This window comes from Erpetoichthys calabaricus, chromosome 3, assembly GCF_900747795.2.
Source record: "Erpetoichthys calabaricus chromosome 3, fErpCal1.3, whole genome shotgun sequence".
Taxonomy (NCBI): domain Eukaryota; kingdom Metazoa; phylum Chordata; class Cladistia; order Polypteriformes; family Polypteridae; genus Erpetoichthys; species Erpetoichthys calabaricus.
This window is the reverse complement of record NC_041396.2, coordinates 270229687-270252589: the sequence shown is the minus strand read 5'-3', so window position 1 is coordinate 270252589 and position 22903 is coordinate 270229687. Positions and strand designations below refer to the sequence as shown.

Genomic DNA, 22903 nt, shown 5'->3' with positions numbered 1-22903 from the left:
TGGGGCAGCCAAGTGACCTCAGAGGTGAAATGTCTGACAATCATCTGTTTTGCAGAGGGAGAAAGAGAAAAGGCTTTCAGGTGACGGCGCCAGCATCTGGTTAGGAGTGCAACTACCAGCACTACCAGCCCTGAAGGTGTCTCCATTACCCAAGTGTATGATGCACCTCTTATTATCAGAATAAACTCAAAAAACAAAACTGAATAAATGTTAGTAGAGCCAAAGCTTAGACATTCACTTCAGTATTCTGTCTGGAATGAACGTGCAGAGGTGCAGCTGCCTATCCACATCTGTGCCAAGTCTACTCTCTCAACAGGTCTAGCAAAATGCCTACAACAATCGTCTGTTCAAACTTTTATTTCTAGCTTTCATTTGCTTCAAAATTCAGCTACAAGAATCATTGCCAGGATTAGGAAGTTCAGTCATTTGCAGTTTGTTCTTAAATCTCAGCTGTGGCTTCAGGCTACGTTTGGAGTTGATTTCACGATCCTCCTAACATGTAAAGCTTTAAATGGCTCCACTCCCTTTACCAAACATAATTTATTAATACATGTCAGCAACTGAGAGACAAATTCAAAGGCTGTGCTACAAACACAGAAGGACAAGTTTTAGATTCCACATTTATCTTCAGAACGTGTGCCGTTCTGACACTGCTTGCAGGATCCCTTGTACATATTGCTGCATGAGCAGTTTGTCATGGGTGTTCACTATGTACAATCTTTACGCTGGGCTCTCTTTTAATCTTTCCTAATCCTAAGCAGAATTATCAAACATCTGATAAAGCTGGCATTCAGTTACTGTGTCAAAATTTCTTTAAGCTTTACGTGTTGATTTCTTTTCATAAAATGACACAGAATCACTTGGATTTCCAGTTGCTTCAAGAACAGCTAGAATCTGAAAGGCTGATGTCTCTGCTCGTCATTCGGCGTGTGGGTGCAGACAGATGTGTAGCTGTCGGCTAACTTGGTGCTGTATTTGTTGTGGAATAGGGCGGCCCGGACACAGACAGGCAGACACGTTTACAGCCATCACCACACGTTTATTTACACTGTTACATACAAAGTCTATAAGTGCACCGCCACACAAACCCCAACAGTCTCCCAAAGTCCAGGCTTCTCTCTCTCAGCCTTCTCTCGTCCTTCAGGCCTCTCCGACCTCATCAACCTCCTCACCCGACTCCAGCCCTGAGTGAGGTGAGGCAGCTCCTTAAATAGGCAGGCGGCTGATGACCACACCCGGCCACCTGCCACATTGTCTTGCTCTGAACTGCAGGCATCTCATCTTGATCTCAAAGTCGTAGATGGAGTGCGCAGGGTACAGCGCAGGTGCATAGACAGCATTATCTATCTGCCTGTTTACTGACGTTGAGAGCAGGAACTAAAAAAGTGATCTGCGCAATGTCACCAACCATATTACAATAATCTTTAATGAATTGCAAAGTGCAGCAGTCAATGCAAATGAAGACCACCCAGAATAGCTGAACTCTGATAAAGAAGAGGGAGAGTTTGGCTAAATGGGTGCCCACAGAACAGAATCTATACTCCCACTGCCACAATCTAGTTGTTGCTTTCTTCACCAGTAGAAGGGACGCCAAACAATTACAGGTTTAGAGGGTCTTTACGTTCACATGTACTGTACATGAAAGTCTTACTTGTGTGTGCCAAACAACATGCATCACACAAACACTCTCTGGCACCATCATTAATAAGCCTATGGTGAAAAGAAAAGCTGAGCGACTCTTTATCATCCCCAAGAAAATGAGATTTGCTTCTGTGGTAAAACTGCCATATGGTGTTTGGCTGGAGAGAAGCGGCTGTGAAGAGTGCCAGCATTCATCCTCCTCCATCTTTTATAACCCAGCCAGTGGTTTGCTGTCAAACCGAAGACGTATATCAGCCAAGCTTTGTTTAAAATAATGTGCACATGCAATGACTCAGAGAGACTAACCCTCATCTTAGCTGTGCCACCCATGCGCCCTCCCAAATGTGTCTGTTGCCAATGCAGCTGGCCTGAAATTTAAGCCGTTCTGAGCTGCCCCATCATCTACTTACCTTGAGAGGTGAGACGCGGGCGCCTGAGCTGCTGACACTGTGAGTAGACGACGTGCTGGAAGAAGAGAGTTCCACAAAAAGTCACTTGGGCAGATGTTAATGGACCCCCAACTCAGAATAAAGTCAGAGAGGTCATGAAATTGAAAAAAATATACAGTAGGTTTCTATTTAGAAAACAAAATTATAAGAGAAGGACATAACAGCACCAGGGTACAAAACAGGATTCTACACACCAGTGTGGGTCTTCCATAAGGGTACCATACTGAGACCATTTCATCAGCTCCCTCACGAAGTCTACTGAAGGTCTGTCTCTTCTGATAAATCTGCTATTCGAAGTGAAACTCCCAGGCAGCATTGCAGAGGTCTGCCATGTGGCAGTAGAAGGTATCTGATGGCACCTGTGATCTGGGGGGGGCTCTTTTACATTACAGCGCGTCCCCCAGCAATCATATTATGTTATTCCAACCTGAGACTGTACCAGTCAATTTGCTGGATGGGTTCCTGTCCTTTACACGGTTCATGGCACCACTACGCTCTTCAGAGTTGCACTTCTATAAAACACTCAAGGCATTTTACATAGCGAGGGGGGGCACCATTTCAACCATCACCAATATGCAGCATCCACCTGGATAATGAGATGGCAGCCATATTTGTGCCGGCATGCTCACCACACACTAGCTATTAGGTGGTGAAGGGGTGAAAGAGCCAGATACCCAATTAGAGATGGGGGTGATCAGGACAAGGCCATAGTGGGCAAGTTAGCCAGGACATCGGGGTACACTCTGCTTTTTACGAAAGATGTCTTCTATGACCACAGAGAGTCAGGACCTCGACTTTACGCCTCATCAGAAGGACATCGCCATTGTTACAACACTGGGGCATTGGGATCCCCCCACAGAGCACAGGGTAAGTGCCCCCTGCTGGCCTTACCAAGACCTTTTCCATGATGGTCTCCCGTCTAAGTACTGTATCAAGTATGGCTGCTCTGTCTCTGCCTTCATTTCATCTAAGTGATCAAAAGAAAATGTGCCACATCTTGTAGCTTCTTCCTGGTCAGGGTGGTAGAGAGCTGGAGTCCGATAACAGCACAAGCAACAGTCCATAGCGGGACGCACACTCCTGTACTTGCTCACTTGGTCAAAGTGCACTTCTGATCTTATTATGCCAATTATAAAGTCGCTGACTGTGAGGACTCTTCACATCGTCCTTCTGTAAATGTGGCCTTTTTCTCGCATATCTGAAAGAGATCCATTTTAAGTGGATTGCCAGTTACTAATTTATCTGGTTTCATGTGCGCTTGTCTTTGTCCGTAACTGGGCTCTGCTTTGCTCCTGACGTATTCTTATTGGGAGGTCTGTGATCACCAATCATAATGACTACTGGGTGCAGTCTGTGCACACCCCGCTCAAAGGGCTCACCCGACAGCAACCGAAGATAATTCCGATAATTCCGTGGAGCCTTACAGCCCAGTCCTCGGGAGCGGGAATTAGACAAAGTACAGAGCAGAGTGCTGGGGGATGGGCCTGGGGTGGTGGAGGTCAGAGTACAGAATAAGAGTGCAGCATAGCAATGCCTTCCCCCTTCTACGTCTTCTCCGCAGGGCTCACAATGGCCCACTTGAGCACTTGTGCGGCCCTCTTAATGTCAGCGTGCTGTCAATTGGTAGCACTCGAGAGGCATTAGTGGGAAGTTTTGGCTCAGAGTTTGGGAGCAAAAGAGGAGACAACAAAAGTGGCTTTGCATCTTAACACAAGCCATTGACAAGATAAAATTGCACTGGGAAAGAAAGCTTCCCTTTGCAAACAGCGAAGAGGCCATTCTTGGATTTGGATGGGGGGGGACAAAGCTGTGATTAGGAGCAGCACACCCTGTCACACATCCAGCCTTGACCCCACTCGCTTTCATTCGTTCAATCTCTGCTGGCTTGACTACAAGAAGCCTCCATTAGACAATAGATGCTAAATCTGCACAAATGTGACAGACAAAACAAGGGTCTGTGTGAAATGCCCACGATGATGACACCCCCAACCCCATTCAGAGCTGCATAACTAATAGAGGTGGGAATGAAAGGAGCTCCATTATACAGTAGATGTAGCATATGAATGTTATAAAACCAAGTTACTTCAGATGTTTCTCTCACGTTGTGCTAACGCCCAGTGGTGAGGTAGAGCATAGAGTGTCTTGTCTGCAGCTGGACAGCTTATGAAGTGAACTGCTCAGGGTGACACAGCGAGGTGATAAGACGACTAAACCAGCAGCCTTGGACTTCACTAGTCTTGGCCACTGGTCTCAGATTCCAATCCTGCAAGTTTTTTTTTCCCAACCACTTTCTTAATAAGTGCCAAAGAACTACTGCTGACGATAACTCTATCATCTATTACCTACTCCATGTTTCCATGGAGATAACGTTTCTCATGCAATGGGCTTCAATGGAGGCCAAGAGGAACCAACACTGAACAGCAGCACTCCTTCCTGAAGGTTACTCGTGTATAATCCAACACAAAGGACGCATGTAATTGTGCCGAAACTTTATTAGATAAATACTACTGGAAAATGAGTGACGCACAAAGATGAAGTGAACTGGAGCTTCTCGACAGGACTCTTGACCAATGAATGAGGGGGGCGGGTCTTCAGTCTGAATACTTCATCCTGTCTGAAGGTGCGTCACTGTGCTGCACGCCTCTCATTTATTTAGCAATAGTTTAGCAAACAATACGTGCGTTTTGGGCACTGGGAGTGCACGACTGGATAACTGGCATGTGGATTATGCAAAATGAGCAATTTGAGATTTGTTTAAGGACATTTTAATATTGTTCATTTTAAACCTGGCCCCCCCTTTAAAGCACGTTGTGTGAGACGTTTTGTGCATTTTTGATGAAAATCTGAGATTACAATTTTTTCTTGTCTAGCACTGGAAATAACAGGAGTTGTAACAGATAAACAATGTTGATCATTTTTGGGTAGCTAACAAGGTGATGTTCAGGGGGCCAAGAGCTAATCAGGCAGCCTGGCCATATTTGCACCTGTGCATGGCGGCTGTTTGGGTTATGTTTATTATTGTACAGTTGGCGGACACCTTCATCCAAGGCGAGGTCGAGATATGTTACAAGTGTTTACAGATACGCCTACAGACTTTTTAATATTTGTTTAATTTTCAATATTTGTACTGGGAAATATTGATCTGCTCTGCTCCAGAAAAACATCCATCCATCCATCCATTTTCCAACCCGCTGAACCCAAACAGGGTCACGGGGGGTCTGCTGGAGCCAATCCCAGCCAATACAGGGCACAAGGCAGGGAACCAATCCCGGGCAGGGTGCCAACCCACCGCAGGACACACACAAACACACCCACACACCAAGCACACACTAGGACCAATCGAGAATCGCCAATCCACCTAACCTGCATGTCCTTGGACTGTGGGAGGAAACCGGAGCGCCCGGAGGAAACCCACGCAGACACGGGGAGAACATACAAACTCTACGCAGGGAGGACCCGGGAATCGAACCCAGGTCCCCAGGTCTCCCAACTGCGAGGCAGCAGCGCTACCCACTGCGCCACCGTGCCACCTCCGGAAAAACATCTGGGTGAATAACAAATATCAGAAAGTCCTGATGGATCAGGACACGAGAAATCATAAACGTAAACGTCATGTCTTATTTACAGCAAGAATTGATTCGTAATCAAGATGTGCCCGTGTGGCCACAGGGCCTCCCCTTGGCTTCTGCACACGTGTTACCAAGCACTCTTAACGGGCCTGTCCTGCACTCTGTGGGTGCGAATGTCACACGTGCCTCTTCTTCCACATGCCCCGTATACTGGGCACCCAGACTGGCAGCGGAGTTAGGAAGGCCAGTTGAGATGAGCTGAGGGTGGTGAAGACACCCAAGTATGGAGTGTAGAATTGGCTGATGTGTCCCTGGAGATGGCAGCAGCTTGAAGTGCAGGAAGGGGGGACAGCTAGTGAGCTGGAGACAAGGCAGAAAGCAGCTCAGTGTCGTAAAGAATAAGGACCAACGTGTAAGGAGCAAGCAAGGACTCCATTTTCAGTCTAATGTACAGAATTGTAAGAGGCTACCAGCAGACAGTTTCAAAAGTTAAAAGGAAAAATCAAACCAGTTAAACATAAACGATGAAGAAGGATACAACCACAAAATGCCTGGAGGTACCTGCAGGGCCAAAGGTGATTTTGAACAAGTAGTAGCCGTCGTTGTATTTGTCATATTGTCACGCGTAGCGTGCTGAGAATTTCATACTTACACACAGCACATCGCCTCCTGCTGGTCTCAAAATAAGAAGACTGGATTAAACTACACAGAGTAGTGAGCTGATATCGAATCTCTGATAACATAAACAGACGTGTCACAGGTCAATAGGACATAGTTCATAAAAACAATAGCAAGTGTTCATGCAGCTTGGTGCCACAACCCCACCATCTTCAGAAGCTCAACAGCATGGGAACAACAACATGGAAACTGCAATGGTGTTTGGAAACTACATGAGTTAAACAGGATTTTCTTGTTATTAGTACCTCATGATGAGAACTTCAATGAATGCCAAGTAGAAAATGGATGACAATCCACTGCTCTCCACTCTCAGACTAGAATTTGCTCTGTGGTGTTGTGACAAAACGTCAGCTGAGGACTGAAGTCATCCTCCTTACAAAGCTGTCCTCTCCTTTCTCGCAGCTTCTTAGGCTGCGCTGGCCCTCACCCAGCTCCCTGCTCCTCTACGTCCGTTACCTACCTGCATGTGCTCTTTAGCTCTTGTGCTGCAGGGCTAATACTGAGGCCCAGATGTCCAAATCTGAGATGCAGGGAGAAAGCAGAGTATGTGCAGAACATCCATAGTGACAGTGAGCAGGTCAGGAACTGAGGCCAGGACTGCAGGGTGCAAGGCAGCTGGGCTGACGGTGTTACGTTCAGTAACATTAGAAAATAAAATCATTAAAGGCTGCCTGTCACTTCATAGATGGACATAATAAAAATGTACGTGAGATGTCATAAAGTCATCATCAAAGGATGCAGGGTTAGGGTGTGTGTTGCACAGAAACATAAAGAAGAGAGATTGTAAAGTAAACGAGGAAGACGAGGAGGACATCAGTGGTCACTTGGCCATGAGCTCCCAGGACAAGAGTCTGGGGACATTTGTATCATGTCAGAGAAATAACTTGAAAACATCAAAGTGGCAGGACCACAAACTGTTGCTCTTACTTGCAATAATCTGACTTCTTATTATTATGGATTATGACCTTCTCAGATGTTCTGAGGAATAGCGAGATCACACAAGGCAACCACATTAATATTAGGCCTTGAATGAATGGCAGGATGAAAGATAAAGAGAACCACGGAGACTAACAAACAGATGGAATAAGCTACCAAGTAGTGTGGTAGACAGTAGAACTTTCAGGACCTTCAAAACTCGACTTGATGTTATTTTGGCGGAATTCAGTGGATAGGACTAAAGGGGTCACTCCAATGGTTTCCTTGACCGTATGACCTGGTTGGCGGCAGCCAGAGGTGAATCTTACACCACCATTTCCTAAGCTGCAAAAAGCCAGAGAGACAGAGAATGGCACAAGCACTCACAGCCTAAGTGCCGCTGAGGAAATCAGGAACCAAGAAGCTCAGCAGCAGAACTACCCAGTGATGTGGAAACTGAGCCAGGCCACAAGCTGGCAATACAGAGACCAGGACAAAGCGGGAGGTGCAGAAAGGCCAGCATGTGCTGGGAGTACTGGAGGACAAGGAGCACTGCCATAACACCAGCCATTCACCGGCCAGCCAGATATCAGGACCTGTTGGACAGTCAGGTAGGCCCAGCTTTGCTTTCAAAAATAAAAGTGGACTTTATAATAAAAAACAAAAAGCTGAGGCACCTCAAGAGCAGGGAAAGATATTCAGACCTCACCTTTTCTGGATGCTTTATTGGGTTGTAGACTTCATTTTCATTTTTCTCCTCACTCTACACTCAGTAACCCATAACGGCAAAATGAAAACAAATCAAAAACTGAAATTCTTTACCCACACAAGTATTCAGACTGTTAATTCAGTACTTTGAAGAAGTCCCTTTGGCAGCACTAACAGCTCTGAGTCTCCTGGGGTACGTCTCCACAAGCTTTGCACACCTGGATTTGGACAGTTGTTCCTATTCTTCATGGCAGATCCTCTCAAGCTCCATCAGTTTGTGGCAAGCAACTGTAAGCTGCCATCTTCAGGACTCTCCACCTCCACAGATGTCCCATGGAGTTTAAGCCTGGGCTCTGGCTGGACCACTCAGTTCTGAGACTTGTGCCGAAGCCACTCCGCCATTGTCTTGGCTGTATGCTTTGGGTCACTGATGTGTGAAAGGTGGACCATCACCCCAGTCCGAGGGGGAGTGCAGGCTTTCTTCTTTCTGGAGGACCTCTCAGTATGTGGCTGCATTCACCCTTCCCTCAAATCTGACCAATCTCCCTGCCCCTGCCACTGAGCAGCACCACACTTCACTGTGGAGATTATATTAGGCAGGCGATGAGCAGTCTCTGCCCAAAGAGTTCAGCTTATGTCCTATCAGATCAGAGAATCTTTCTCCTCCTGCTCTCAGAGTCCATTGAATGCTATTTGCTCCACAGAGGCTACAGTCTAGTAGCTCTGCCATAAAACCTGTGATTGACGGAGCACAGCTGACAGGTTCTCCCATCTCACCACAGGACTTGTGAAGCACTGAACATTAAGTCACAACCCTGACCGAGGCCATTCCTACTCAGTTATTCAGTTTGGCAGGATGGCCAAGTCTAGGAAGAGTCCTGGTGGTTTCAAACTTCTCTCATTTCACAATTACTGAGGCTACTGTGCGCCTAAGAACACTTAATGCTTTGGAAATGTTTTCATGCCTTTGCCCTGATCGGTAGCACGCCACAATTTAATCATGGAGGTCTAAGGAGGGTTCCTCAGACTTCATAACTGACGTGCAGTGTGAATTGTGGACCTCACATACACAGCTACATCTATGCCTTTCTAAACGATGTCCAATTCAGCTTAACACTGGTGGACTCCAAACAAGTTCTACCAACATCTCAAGGAACAAACAGGAGGCCGCTTAGCACGATATGGAGCGTCACAGCAAAGGCTCTGAATGCTTATAGAAAGGAGAGATTTCAGTATTTGATTGTTAATAAATTTGCAAGCCTTTCTGAAAAGGTTTTCACTTTGTCATTGTGATATTAAGATTGATGGGTAAAATGGCAAATGTATCCACTTAAAATTAAACGTTCAACACAATTAAGTGTGCTTCAAGTGAAGCGGTCTGCATACGTCCTGTTTATTCAGCTCTTAGAACGGTGGGGTCTCATGTGGTATTCATTGGCGGTCACTTGGTTTGGTCAACTCGCGCCTTGTTGTTCCGTTTCTGTCCACAAGATGTCACTGCCGGACCGCAATGGCTACATGAGCCCCGCCTAACGCGGACCGCGCATTCCAAGGGTTCTCTCGCTCTCACGTTGAAATCTTTCCGGGATACTAAAAACACAATGGGAGGTGACGGAGAACGGGGCAAAGCAGGATGAAAATGGTTTGACTTTTTAAAATGGCAATAAAAAAGGAAACGAACGAGTTAACATTTGATTAAGTGGGGTTTATTACTGTGTTGCCCCCTTTGCCAATACGATGGCCATTTTTCCTGTGCTTTTACCCAAAATCTTAAAAGTCGCCTGCCCGTGGCACGTCCTCGGACAACGCCGGTGCCAGCTGGCGGTGTGTGTGTGTGTTTGCGTCGCTCGCGGGGCCGGGAATAAACACCGAAGCGTTAGGCGGCGTTAAACACAACGGGGCAGAGCCTCACGTCCACCGGAAATTTTCACCACACGACAGTAGGATATGTGATAATTATAAGCCTCCTCCTAATAGGCAGCATCAGGATACTAAAAAGCAAGCGGCACCTGTCAGGGCGGACAGAGCCCTGCATCGTGACAAAGACTGGAAATCCAGGAGGTGAAGACGCCCTTAAGGTAGGCCCGAGAGTCCGATCTGCGCATGCGCCACGAAACCCAAACCTCTGGCCAAAGCAACCGTGAAACAGCATCAGAAAAAAAGTTCATAATCCTTAAACTGCTCCATCAAAACACCGGAGCATCCCCTCCAACCTGACCGAGGAAGAGTCAGCACAAATCTTGTAATCCTGATGTGTAAATCTTAACCAAAAAGCTGGAAATTCTGTAAGAAGGTTTTTTTTTTTTTTTTCCTAAAATGGATGGAATCCTTTTTAGGAACAAAGAGAACTGGATGGAGGCAGATTTCCATTAATAAATAAAATAAATAAATAATTAATTAAAAACCCGTGCATTCTCTGCAGCTGCCAGCACAGGGCAGGCCCAAATCCAAACAATAACAACTTCGCTCCCTCCTCCCAGATCTTGAATGCTTAACTTTATAAACACAACTTTCTAACACATTTTACAATTTAACAGGGAAGTGAACACTGCAAGTCTAAATGGCGGTGTATTCCTCTCTCCATTCTAATATAATGAACATTTACCCCTCTCATTTAATCCTTAAGTGACAACATAACTTTAAAATGCCATTATGGAGATTTTTATATAATCACAGAATGCTGCACCTGAACTTGAATTCTTTTTTGTTGCCAACTAAGGGAGACCCCAGATGGAGCTGCAAGGACAGTTGTGGTCCCAGTGCTGCAGGGGGGACGCCGTAAGGCCAGACGTCGTGCACCAAAGGGCTCATCCTGCACTGACAGGCTCTGTGAACGGTCCACGGGGAGGCCGCGTCTTCTGGATTAATCAGGATGAAGTGCCATCTTGTGGGAACTGAGGGGGAGCACTGGAATCAGTCAGAGTGAGGACACAGAGCTCACTGGGCTCATTGTATCCTAAATGATGAAGGTGGTAGGGTGGTGGAGTTACTTGGATACTAAGCTACAACCTTAAAATAAAAATTGCATTTACATTAGTAGACATACTCAAATTTTAATAGAAAATAACATTAATGTGTAAAAAATGGGACCTCGCGGCTCCAGAATGCTATGCAGTGGCCAAGTGGAGTTAGCGAGTTCTCCATGGATTTTCTTCCAGGTCTCAAAGAAGTGCATCTTTGGTGTGACCCTCAGCTAGTTAAGGTGGGTGCAAAAGTATACAAAACGTAAGTAGAACACACAACAAAACCACAGATGTTTTTATGGGCTGCTTCCTGAAGATGGTCACTTAACGTGAACTGCACAACATGCACAGCGTAGCTTCCTTCACATTATGTTTACACCCAGAAAAACAAGTTACAAATGTCAACAAGAAAAAATATTGTGTAAGAGAAACCTGTAAATGTCCATCCATCCATCCATTTTCCAACCCGCTGAATCCGAACTACAGGGTCACGGGGGTCTGCTGGAGCCAATCCCAGCCAACACAGGGCACAAGGCAGGAACCAATCCTGGGCAGGGTGCCAACCCACCGCAGGACACACACACCAACCACACACCAGGGACAAGTTAGAATCGCCAATCCACCTAACCTGCATGTCTTTGGACTGTGGGAGGAAACCCACGTAGACATGGGGAGAACATGCAAACTCCACGCAGGGAGGACCCGGGAAGCAAACCCGGGTCTCCTAACTGCGAGGCAGCAGCGCTACCCACTGTGCCGCCCCCTGTAAATATCAAAGAGTCAATACAGCTGGAGACGCCTGTCAAGTGTCCACTCTTGTACTGATGCCACTTTAGTACACATCCGCGTGTGATACGTTTTGAGGCACAGTACAAGTGTGTTTCTTTGGCACTTTTCTTGTAATATTTTTTTCCTGGAGCTTCAGCATGAGGCAGTAGAAGATCAGCACCTCGTCTGCACAATCGACCTGCTCTTTGGGTTATCGCAGGCCGGCGCGGCCACAGGCTTAGTGACTTCCCCTGACAAGAATATCAGTTGCGGTATTGTGCTTGATTGCAATCATTCTGCCTTTTCTGCCAGGCACCTCCTTGCACTCTTCTGCCCAAAGTCACCAAGCATAGCATGTGCCACCATATACATCAGCTTCACTATTCGTGTCAACATCTGATGGCCAGTTCACATTGTCATTACAAGCACTTGATTCGACTAACGGTTTTAGTTTGTTCTTAAACTGGACATACAAATTCTCATTTACACACCGTGGTGTTTCGGTGGAAGGCTCATGAACACTGACGAGTTCCCAGAGAGTGTTAAAACACACTGAAATATTGATGATCTGATCACATATCAACATACAATTCCAAGCCAGAGCCACACTTGGGGCTAACATCACTGAAGCTGTCGAATGCCACATCACAGCCTTGTCGTGTGCTTCCTGCAGGGGTCTCATGAGGAGGGTTGTCACTTAACAAAATCAAATGTTTGTAATGGAAATGTCATGAAATATGACCGCCATTTCTTGTCTGAGAACACAGGAGTCACCACACCGAGTTTTTGCTAATTTAAGCTTGTAAAACACAGTTGATTAGGTTTTGAATTCTCATGTAGGTACTTCTTCTCTTGCCTTCAGGTCACCCTGGCCGGTGATATTATCTTGCACCTCATCCACTTCCATCACATTGCCTTTATAAGGTGGCTGATTAATTTAAACCACTTGTTGAAATCCAAATTCCAAGTCACAAATGCTCACCTATCAGCACTGGCTTTACCAACAAGCATAGCTGTGAGTTAACCGCTTGGCACAACAAGAAATACCTCAAGTGGCCTAAGAACGCTGAAGGAGACGACTTGACACGCAGCCCACACGTGGAGCCTCGCCACTTCACCCTCTCCAAACGAATTCCACGATGCTCCTTTTCACACTGGTACGGTGCATCAACCTTCGTTCCTTCTTCAGGTTCTTACCTTACATCTGCACAATTATAATTATGATGATTATATCGAGAGTCAAGTATTGCCCGTGACTAATGTCCACAGAATGATTTTTGCCTCAAGCATATACCAGGTATGAAAGATGAAGACAAGGCTCAAATGGGTTTCTATGGTCAGCTAATCGCACAGAAGTTCAAGCCCTTGTACAGCACCCTACATGCAAGGATGTGACTGTGGGTCCTGCATCTTCTTGGTCTTTTGTAAAAAGGGCAAACCCTCATAGATATGGACTTCACCGTTTTTGGTGGCCTTCAAATGTATTCTTTGAAAGCTTTAACCTGCAGGACCGTACGCTCCATTAGTACAAGACTTCGCTTGCAAGTGTGGCTGCACTGACACTACAGACGGGTGCAGGCGCCACTGAGAGGCTGAAAACTTCACACTCCTTTTCATTTAGAAACACGTAATGATGATCAGCTAGTTTTCTCCTAAACTAAACGGCAGATTGTCGACCGTTCGAGGCTTCCCTTCCACAACAAGAAATTCTAACTTTAAAAAGTGAACACAATACCAGTGGTAGGGGGCTGCAGTCCCCGCCAGGAAATTCTCCAAGGAAAACAAAGAGCCTCACGATGTCAAATATGTCAAGTCCTAAAACAAAAGTCCATGTCTGCTCCATGGAATACAAGATCAAGTATGGTGGATGCCAATTACTTTTATTGGTTTCAGCTTCACAGAAAACTTGAGATCCTTTTTTAGACGCTGGAGAGGCACAAATACTTGTGGCCACGTCAGAGCCTCTCTTCACCACACATCTACCATATTCTTTATTTTTACCTCCTTTTATACACATTAAAACTGAACTCTCCCTAAGCAGAAAATAAACCCAGGAGTAAGAGTGGAACTAGAAATAAAAGTGCTGCCACATCTCAAAACCAAAAAAAGACTTAAATATGAAATTAACCAGATTTGTTAAAACTATACATTAAAAATTGTAAAATCACGTGTATCCACGCTTTACTGTCTGATTGAAGGCAAAAAGTTATCCAGGAAGAGCTTAAATGGTCATTCCTGGAAGAACAGAAACCCAAAGCTATCAGAATGGCCTTAGCACAGATACAGGCTGCACATGGCGTGAAAGCACCGCGATGTTACTACGTGAGTGGAGCAGCAATAAAACAAAACTGGCAAAAATGAATCGCTTGATGTGAGACGGACCAGTAGGTGATCACTTTCCTCCTTACTGAGCAACATTTATTTTGAGGGAGCATGGAAAGTAATCAACACACTTTTCAATCAAGACGATTGTTGTGTGAACTGACCAGCTAAAGAAGTCCGTCAGTCCACCAGTCCGCTTTGGTAAACTGCACCAAGAAGATAAACGAACTTGCAGGTGAGCGCCTTGATATTTGCGTGAATGTGAAAGTACAGACTGACCCTTCACCTTCTCTTCACAATTGCTCACAAGTATAGCAATGAAAAGAAAAAAAAAATCCTAATAACTGACAACTCCAGCAGACACTGAGGGATCTGAAACTGGGCCACAGGCCTCATTCAGCCACTTCTGAAGACTGAGGACACTTAATGGCTTCTGTTCTTTGCACGTTATTTAAAGATCAGATGAGGGCAGCTAACTCGGTGCATTTTGCCCCTTAGTGTTTGTTGTATCAGGTCTCCTTATCTTCTCAAACCAGCTCTCCTGGGGCCTCATGTATAAATGGTGTGTACGCACAAAAATGTTTCGTACGAACGTTTCCAAGCTCAAATCACGATGTATAAAACATAAACTTGGTGTAAAGCCACGCACATTTCCATGGTAACTCATACCCAGTCGTATGCAAGTTCTCCGCTCGGCTTTGCAGACTGGTGGTACCCAGCATCAAAGCAGTGCTACTGTTCCTGTGTGATCACCCTTTCTTTTTTAGACTCACATCCCTGACGCGGCTCTATAAATACACTGAAATTAACCGCATATTGTTTATTAGTTTAATGCATCTGATTGTAATTAACCTGTAGCAATATAATGGTCCACAGAATGGTCAAACTATTCCAAATACCATAACTGCTTTAGTGTTGTTACTCTCACTGCACCTTCTTCTTTCAGCTGCTCCCGTTAGGTGTTGCCACATTGGATTTTCTTTTTCCATATTACTCTCACTGCACCACTCGGAGTATTTATATCACTGTATCTGAGTGTGAATCACAGATGTACAGCAGCTGATTGGAAAGAGAATTAAAGGTATACAGCATCAAGCACTGTCTACTGACTGCTCTCATATGGTAAACACTTCAAAGCCTTTCCTGTACAGACCTTGTGGTTCAGAAACAGTTTCAACCTAAGAACTCTAAACACACTCAATCAGTCCATCAAGTGCTCCTTGTAGAACTGTTTATACCTATAAGTACAATCACCTCACTGTAAACTTGCGATAGTTGTAATATTGCACAACCTGAGCCACTTTATAAAGCACGTATACACATATGATGACGATATCATTTTTAAGATGAAATGAAGCAAAACATGTACATCATACAGATAAAACTAACTACACGGTGCCGCAGCGCTAGCGAGCCACTGGTGTTCCGTTCACAGATTGTTCCAGCCTCGCGCTGTATTCTTGCTGGTGCTGACGTGACAGTGGAAGGATAGAATTAAACACGTACTACAAAGATATTTTGATGTTCCTTAAAAGATTTGAAGAATCTGCGTTCTAAGCTTACTGATGGCTTGACGTCTATTACAGTGCGGATTGTGTTGTGATTGGGTACTTGGAGAAAGGACAGGAATTGGGGGTTAGTACGTTTGAAAGAGACAGTACTTCTGTAATAAAGTACTTCATCGAAGGTCGCGCATGGCACAGCAAGCATCTTGCGTGAGGCATGAACAATCACTGCGCCACCGTGTTCCCATGTTTAATAACATGCTTTAACTCCTATCATGAAAATGATATCTCGTATACTTCGGTATTTTAATTATTCAGAGCTGTAATATCACAAATGTAATGAATTATGTCCTGTCGGAGGAAGAGAAAGCCCAGAAGCACATAGTGATTCACACACATAGAAGATCAAATACAAAACAAAGCATTTAATGTGCTACTGTAGTTACGATGTGATTGAGAAACTAGTAAATTAAAACGATTTAGGATGAAGTTTATGATGTTCTACTTTAATGACAAAATAAACGTGATTAAAGTGGAAACTTAGAGATTAAAGTTGACATTTTGTGTTCCCCCCCCCACTGTGTGCTTTTTTTTCTCTGTACCCTAATAAGCTTTCATATGACACGGAGACGGTGGGCTACTTTGATATCTGACTTTTTTATTTCAGGCACTGTGCTACTTTGTGAACTTGAGCTTTTGAGTTTCTCCGACACTCTGTCACTCGATCAACTTCATTTTGTTGTTTATACCACTGTTTAAGACAATAAATAGTACGTTCTTCTTTGCCTCCACTTGGTATTCGCGCCTGCTTTTGCCATTGCCTTTTCACAGGGCTATTCATATTGATTTGCATATCCAAAGAGATGTAATTCTGGGAGGAGTTGGGGCAGGACAGCAGGCGCGTGCATTACTTTTCACGCTGATCAGGATTTATGGAGCAGAAGAACATGGAAGTTGGCGTTCGCACAGATTTATGCATCTGGATTTTTTTGTGCATAAGCACATTTCCGCTTTTGTCCGTACACCATGTTATAGTGTGAATTCTACGCACGGCCTTATGCATGAGGACCCTGGTGAGGGCTGAAGGCTAAGCAGGTCAGCCCAGACTTCCCAGTCCCCAGCCACAGATTCCAAAGCTTCCAGGGAAATTCCCAAGTGTTCCCAAACATTCAGTGCAAAAAATCCAACAAATGTGTTAAGGAAAATACCGAGTGACCATGGGTCTGGTGATGTGGAGGTTCAGATGTTGGTGGAAAACAAAACGGCAGAGTTGGGCAAGAAAAGAACAGTGCGAGACGTGCAGAATGAGCACACCAACAAAGGACACAATGGAATCAACCGCAGTCTGAATGGTTTTGTAATGTGGCTGAAATTTGGACTTCCAAAATACATTTTTAGATAATTTGTGTATGTGACATGTTTGTTTTTAACATATTTTATTTTTTCCACACTATATTTACAAGTATGATCCCAGTATGCAATTTAAAATATTAAGTGGAAGGAAATTTAACAATAAATTAATTTTCAGCAAAATGTGGCTTCTAATTAAGAAACTGGCTGGAATGAAGACCTGCCTCTACGCCCGACCACGTTTCAGAGACCCCTCACCTTAATGTGCTCTCAGCTGCTGTCTGTCCTACATGCTTGTTACTTTTTTTTGGCTCTGTGTCATAAAGAGAACTGCTGGCACCATAAGTCACACTTGCAGCCAAAAGGCAGCCCATGGTGACCCACCACCTTCAACACAGTAATATTTCCCAGAGCCCAGCCACCACTAAGCAATTCCCCAGCACCTGTAATAACAGAGGTGGCATTCAGACTTGTGGAAGTTGCACCATTTTGAATATCTGCAGTGTACATATTTTAAGCATTTTACATTTTTCAGAACAGCCAGCCGAACTGTGTATCAATCTTGGGAGTATTATTGACTGAATCAACTGTAACCTTAGCCATTCGTCACCCAGCGCACACAACTTGTATCCCCCTAGCAGAATTCCATAAAAATATATTAATGTAAACCGGAAAATGCAATGGATATTTCTAAACCCAAAAAATGCTCCAAATTTCCCGGGATCTATTACATTCAACACTTTTTATCTACAAGCTTGGTACCTATTTTCATAAACATACAGTATCTCCTTGCTATTGAACAGTACTGAAAAAGGCGAGAAGGGGCAGGGAAATGGAAACTGATGTTACAACACAATTCACAAACACGGCAAACAGGCCCACGGCAGCTCACTTCACTCAAAGGTAAGTATGCTCAGAATGGTTTATGGCCCATCTGACCTGAGCTTTCGACCCTCTTTTGTTTAGATAACGGGATTCAGTGCTTATATTCAAGCACACTAGGAAATGTGACATTTTTCTTTTAAATTTAATTCAATCTTCAGATTTGTTCATTTAAATTGGCTCATGATGTCATTCTGTTCCAATACAGGGCTCAATGTATGGGTACTTGGAATTAATTTCCTTACGATTTATCACATACTGAACATTATTAGTTTGATGCCTGCTCTTGTTAGCTTTGTGATACATTCTGTAATGTGCTGTGGAGGACACTACATAACCGGCCAACTCACGTGTAGAGGTGAAAGTATTTTATAAGACAATATGGAAAAATAATAGGATGACAGATTAGGATACAAATCAAGGTAACACTTGGCAATAAAAGCAGTTTAAATTTAAATACAAAGAATCAAATATTTGGAAAAAAACAAAACAAAAAACAACGTAAAGTACAAGAGAGGACAGTAAAGGTTGTCCGGTTCTGTGACCTCAGGATGGCATCTCTGCTTTTTGCACATGATGTGGCCCTGCTGGCTACAACAGGCTGTGAACTTACTCGTATTTGACTGATGTCTTTATCCAAGGTGACTTTGAGATATGATTGGTTACATTTATTTTGTTTTTCCAACTGGAGCACTGGTAAAGTGAAGTGACCTGCTCACGGTCATAGAGTTTCAGTGGCAGGGCTTGAAGTCCAAAGCCTTAACCACTGCAACACACTGCCTGCCAAATAAAGACAGAAGCCATGCTGGCCTACAGGTCACCTGCTGCATGAGGTCTGAACCTGCCACCTCAGCATTACACACACACGGTCATATTAGTTCTGCATGCTAACCAACTACACCACTGGAGCCCTCAACCTTAGGCCTCAGACAATTGGGATGGTTTGCCACCGAGTGTGAAGTGGCTGAGATTAGGATCAGCACACTCAAACCAGACTTCATGGTTCTCAGTCATAAAAAGGCGGAGTGCCCTCTCTAGGTTGGGATGAGGTGCTGCCTCAAGTGGTGGACTTTAAGCATCTCAGGATCTTGTTCACAAGTGAGGGATCAGAACAGCATCCCCAATCACGCTGACAGTGTACCATACTAGTCAGTCGTAGTGAAGAGAGCCGAAATGCAAAGCTCAGAATAAGCTGCAGAAAATGGATGGATGAATTCTTAAAGCAGTTCCAAGATCTCCATTCAGCTATGTGATTTGGGAGTTTGGTCCTGCCATGAACTGTCATACGAGATGGTGCTTTTCAGCTTTAATGCAAATCTTCCATAGTGTTGCTATGTTGTAAAAAATGATTAATAGAAATTAAGCAGGAGAGCAATTTTATGGCTGATTTTGCCTTCTGAAGACGTGGATTGCAATCCTCTAGCCCATATGCAAGGAATGCATCCATCAATCTAGGAATGCACTTCAATGTTCTTCAGCACCTTGCTTCTAAGGTTGGCATGTCACTTTTGCAACATGGTAATAAATCTAGATACATATTCAAAAACTAATTAGCTTTAACAGTTTATGGAAGTATTTTGTGGCATACAAAATACTTGCCCTGGAGCCTGTCAGTTCAAGATCAATTTGCGTTTTGAAATGGAGTTAACTGATGGTAACATTTGGCGCATATTGTCCAAGCCTGAGGGCCTACTTTATTTTTAGAACTCACAGTAGTCTTTGAGTCAATCGTTCATGTAAAGAAATGGGCAGCACAACCTACCTATGTCTAAAACTACCGAGACCACTAAATCTTCCACAAAAGTACACAAACTATCACTGGTCACTCTTACCATTACAACCTTGCAGTTGAACAAATGGTGCATTTAACAGTAAAAAAAAGTCCCAGAAATCCCAATGTTTCAGACAGACTGCAAAGGAAATAATAAAGTCACAAATTTCCACAACGTTTTTTCCCCTCTTTTTACTTATTGTGATCAGGTCTTCCTTGCTCCAACTGATTTTCACTTTTGTCGTAACAGTAAAAATATGCCAGGAAGTTTTGCTAACAAGAAACATTTTATCAAGTTACACAGAAATACAGTCTATAAATTCATAAATGGTTAAGATTTTTCTGCCTTTTTTTAAAAAAATGCACCAAAGATTTTGCTCCTGTTAACAATAACACAAATGTTTCAACACACTTGTCATACATTGTGTACACTCCTTATGTACAAAATAAAATCCCAAACATAAAAAGCAGGCCTCAAGGAAAAAAAAAAAATAAAATAAAAAAAAATAAAGTCAGGAAATTAAAGGTCATAAGTAAAGCACACAGAGGCTACCAGTACATTTCCAAAATATTGAATTTGCAACAACCCCACTCTGACCAGGTTTTTAAAAATACACCCCCTTTATTACATAATAGTATATACATGCCAACATGTTCAAAACAAAACTAAAATTAAGTGAAAACATTGTGAACATCAGATGAAAAACCCCCCATGCTTGTTATTATCTTGTCAGGGATTTGTTCATTCAGAGGGCTGGATCTGCTGTTTGAACCGACTCCACTTTCACCACCACAGCACCCTTTTAGATCCTTTCTTCATTTTACTAAAATAACCATGGCAAAATCTCACACCTGGAAAGCTTTTAGATGGTCTGCATATAAAATCATCACACCCTGAACGTGAACCTGTTAAACACTACCACCCTGGCCCAAATGGCAATGTGTTCAGCTGTGCCCGGCTGAACATCTGCCAGAATAGACTGGAGCCGACTCCAGGTTCTGGATGTTAATGCCCCTCTTTTCAAAATAGGCGTCAACTCCAAAAAAAAACAAAAAAAAAAAAATGCTCTCAACAGGGTGAGAGGACTGTCAAGATTTTACCAGACACCCATTGCAAAGGACTCAATGTTAAATTACAGAAACAGGAAGTGATGTGGAAGCAAATGAAGTACATAATAACAGGAACAAATAAAATAACTTCAATAATTTTACAAAGCAATATAAAGCAAAGGGTCTGAAAAGGCAGGGTAAAATCAACAAGGCACAAAAACCCTGCTTTACAGGAGACAGAGAGGAAGAAAAAACAAAAATTAAAAATTCCATTGAGTCCATTCTCAGCATTCACATTTCAGGCTCACATAAATATAAAGGGCTACTGCAAACATGAGGAGAGAAATGTACTGCTAGCTCTTGGAGACACCAATACATCCAACAACATTGGTGCTTATAAAGTCAGTCATTCTGTTTACTGTAGTGCGTGCATGGATCACTTCACCAGGACTGCAAAGCCTAGCTCACAGGGCTGGAGGAGCATTGGGTAGGGATTAGGGGCTGTCACTACTTACGTTTCAATGGCAGAAGGGCCAGAGACCCAACCTCAGCCTCACATCGAGGAGTGACATCACACAGGAATCTCCCAAACCCTGCATCTAACAGTAAACAAGGCCCTTCATAGTTCCCCAACACTTCATATACATCGTTTATTAGGTTAGTTTTTATATATGTATGTGTATGTGTGCATATTCCGTCGTGGGTGTAGGTAGAAGATACAAAGTTGAATTTGACACGTGTTTATAATCTGGCAGAGAAAACGGATCCTAAATTATTTTTTCTTTTAAATGTATTTCACTCCATCTTTGCTCCCAAACCCCCCCCCTCCCCCTCCCAACTCCACTCCAAAAACCCAAACATTTTAAAATTGAACTACTATACAAACATTTTTTTCTGATTTAAGTGTATAAACAGGACACAAAAAAAGAAAAATGGAAAAAAAATCACCTGTATTTGTTATAAGTGAGATTATGGTAGGGGGAGGTAAACTGTCCTTGAGAATCGCCTCCCATTTTTAGCCCCCGTCTGTGGACTTATCCTTCCTCTACCCTTGTGTTTTCAGCAAGAGGAGAAGATGAAGAATTTCACTGGGTATTTATCATATGAGAGGTTTTCCTGTGTCAAGTGTGTGTGTGTGTGTGTGTGTGTGTGTGTGTGTGTGTGTACGTGCATGTGTGTATATGCGCATATATGTTCCATGGCAACAGATTAATTCCAAATTTTTAGGAAACTGTCCCAGGATCCAGTAGCCACAGCCATACCATCATCTGTCACACCCAAGCAGCTCACACGGTTGTCATGTCCAGCCAAAACACCTGTAAAATGGAGGAGAGAAAGCAATCAAAACAGTGAAAGACAAAAAATTCAGCATAACTCACTTTACAGAGAAGCATGTGTTACAGTATGAGCAAAAGAGCTGTTATGATTCCACTGTTACAGTCAGGGATGGAACTGCACTAATCACATTTAGTAATACTGTCCTAGGACAGTGGACTCTCTCTTGAATTTCAAGGTTACAATGAGATGGGTTTCATGTGGTGATCGTTGTCTTTAAAAACAGGAATGTTAGAACAGGCTTGAGAAATATCTAAAGAAGTTTAAGAAGTTAAAACCATCATTACTTCAGACTAGAATGTTACTATAAAATCTAGATGTTCTTTGTTCCTGTTTTAATATTTGGGCATCAGTAAGGTTAACAATCAGATATTCAGTTAAATTATGTGGGGCTGGTAGATGTTTCCTGGGGAAGACCTTGGTTATTATCAATGCCTCATTAACTGAAAGCTAATTTTCCCATTGCAGTTGATGTTGGTACATGTGTTTGTTAGTTTTTATTAAAGAAATAATACATGAAATATTAAAGTAACTGCAAACCAGAGAAGACTGAACGTTATCTTCAATATACAGTGGGAATAGAAAAGAATCACTCCCTTTGAAATATTCACATTTTTTTTTTTTGCTTTACAGCCTAAAATGAAAACACACACACAAAATATTTCTTCCCAGCTTTACTTACTCAGTGCCACCTATAACATCCAAGTGAAACATATCACAGCTACAGTTCAGAAAAATTATAAAAAAAATCAAAAACAAGACACACTGAGATTTATAAAGGATCACCCCAAAAATGTCAATATTTTGCTGAACCACCTTTTGCTTTAATTACAACCTTGAGTCTGTTGGGATACTTCTCTATCAGCTTTGCACATCTAGATCGAGCAGTATTTGCCCACTCTTCTTTATAGATTTTGATCAAATTCAATGGTGAGCGTTGGTGGACTGCTATCTTCAAATCTTTCCACAGATTTTCAATTGGATTTAGGTCTGGGCT

The 22903-nt window shown here is 43.4% G+C and overlaps 1 protein-coding gene across 3 annotated transcripts in view; it reads right to left on the bottom strand.

Annotated features, from left to right (window-relative positions):
• Positions 1-19789: 19789 nt before the first annotated feature.
• The window catches only part of LOC114648927 (guanine nucleotide-binding protein G(I)/G(S)/G(T) subunit beta-2), a 214817-nt gene continuing 211703 nt past the window's right edge, over positions 19790-22903 (bottom strand). For all 3 annotated transcript variants that reach the window (XM_051925125.1, XM_028798272.2, XM_051925124.1), the window contains exon 10: positions 19790-21887. In XM_051925125.1, coding sequence (XP_051781085.1) covers positions 21781-21887 — 107 coding nt within the window. In that variant the 3' untranslated portion in view covers positions 19790-21780. The remainder of the gene's footprint in view (positions 21888-22903) is intronic.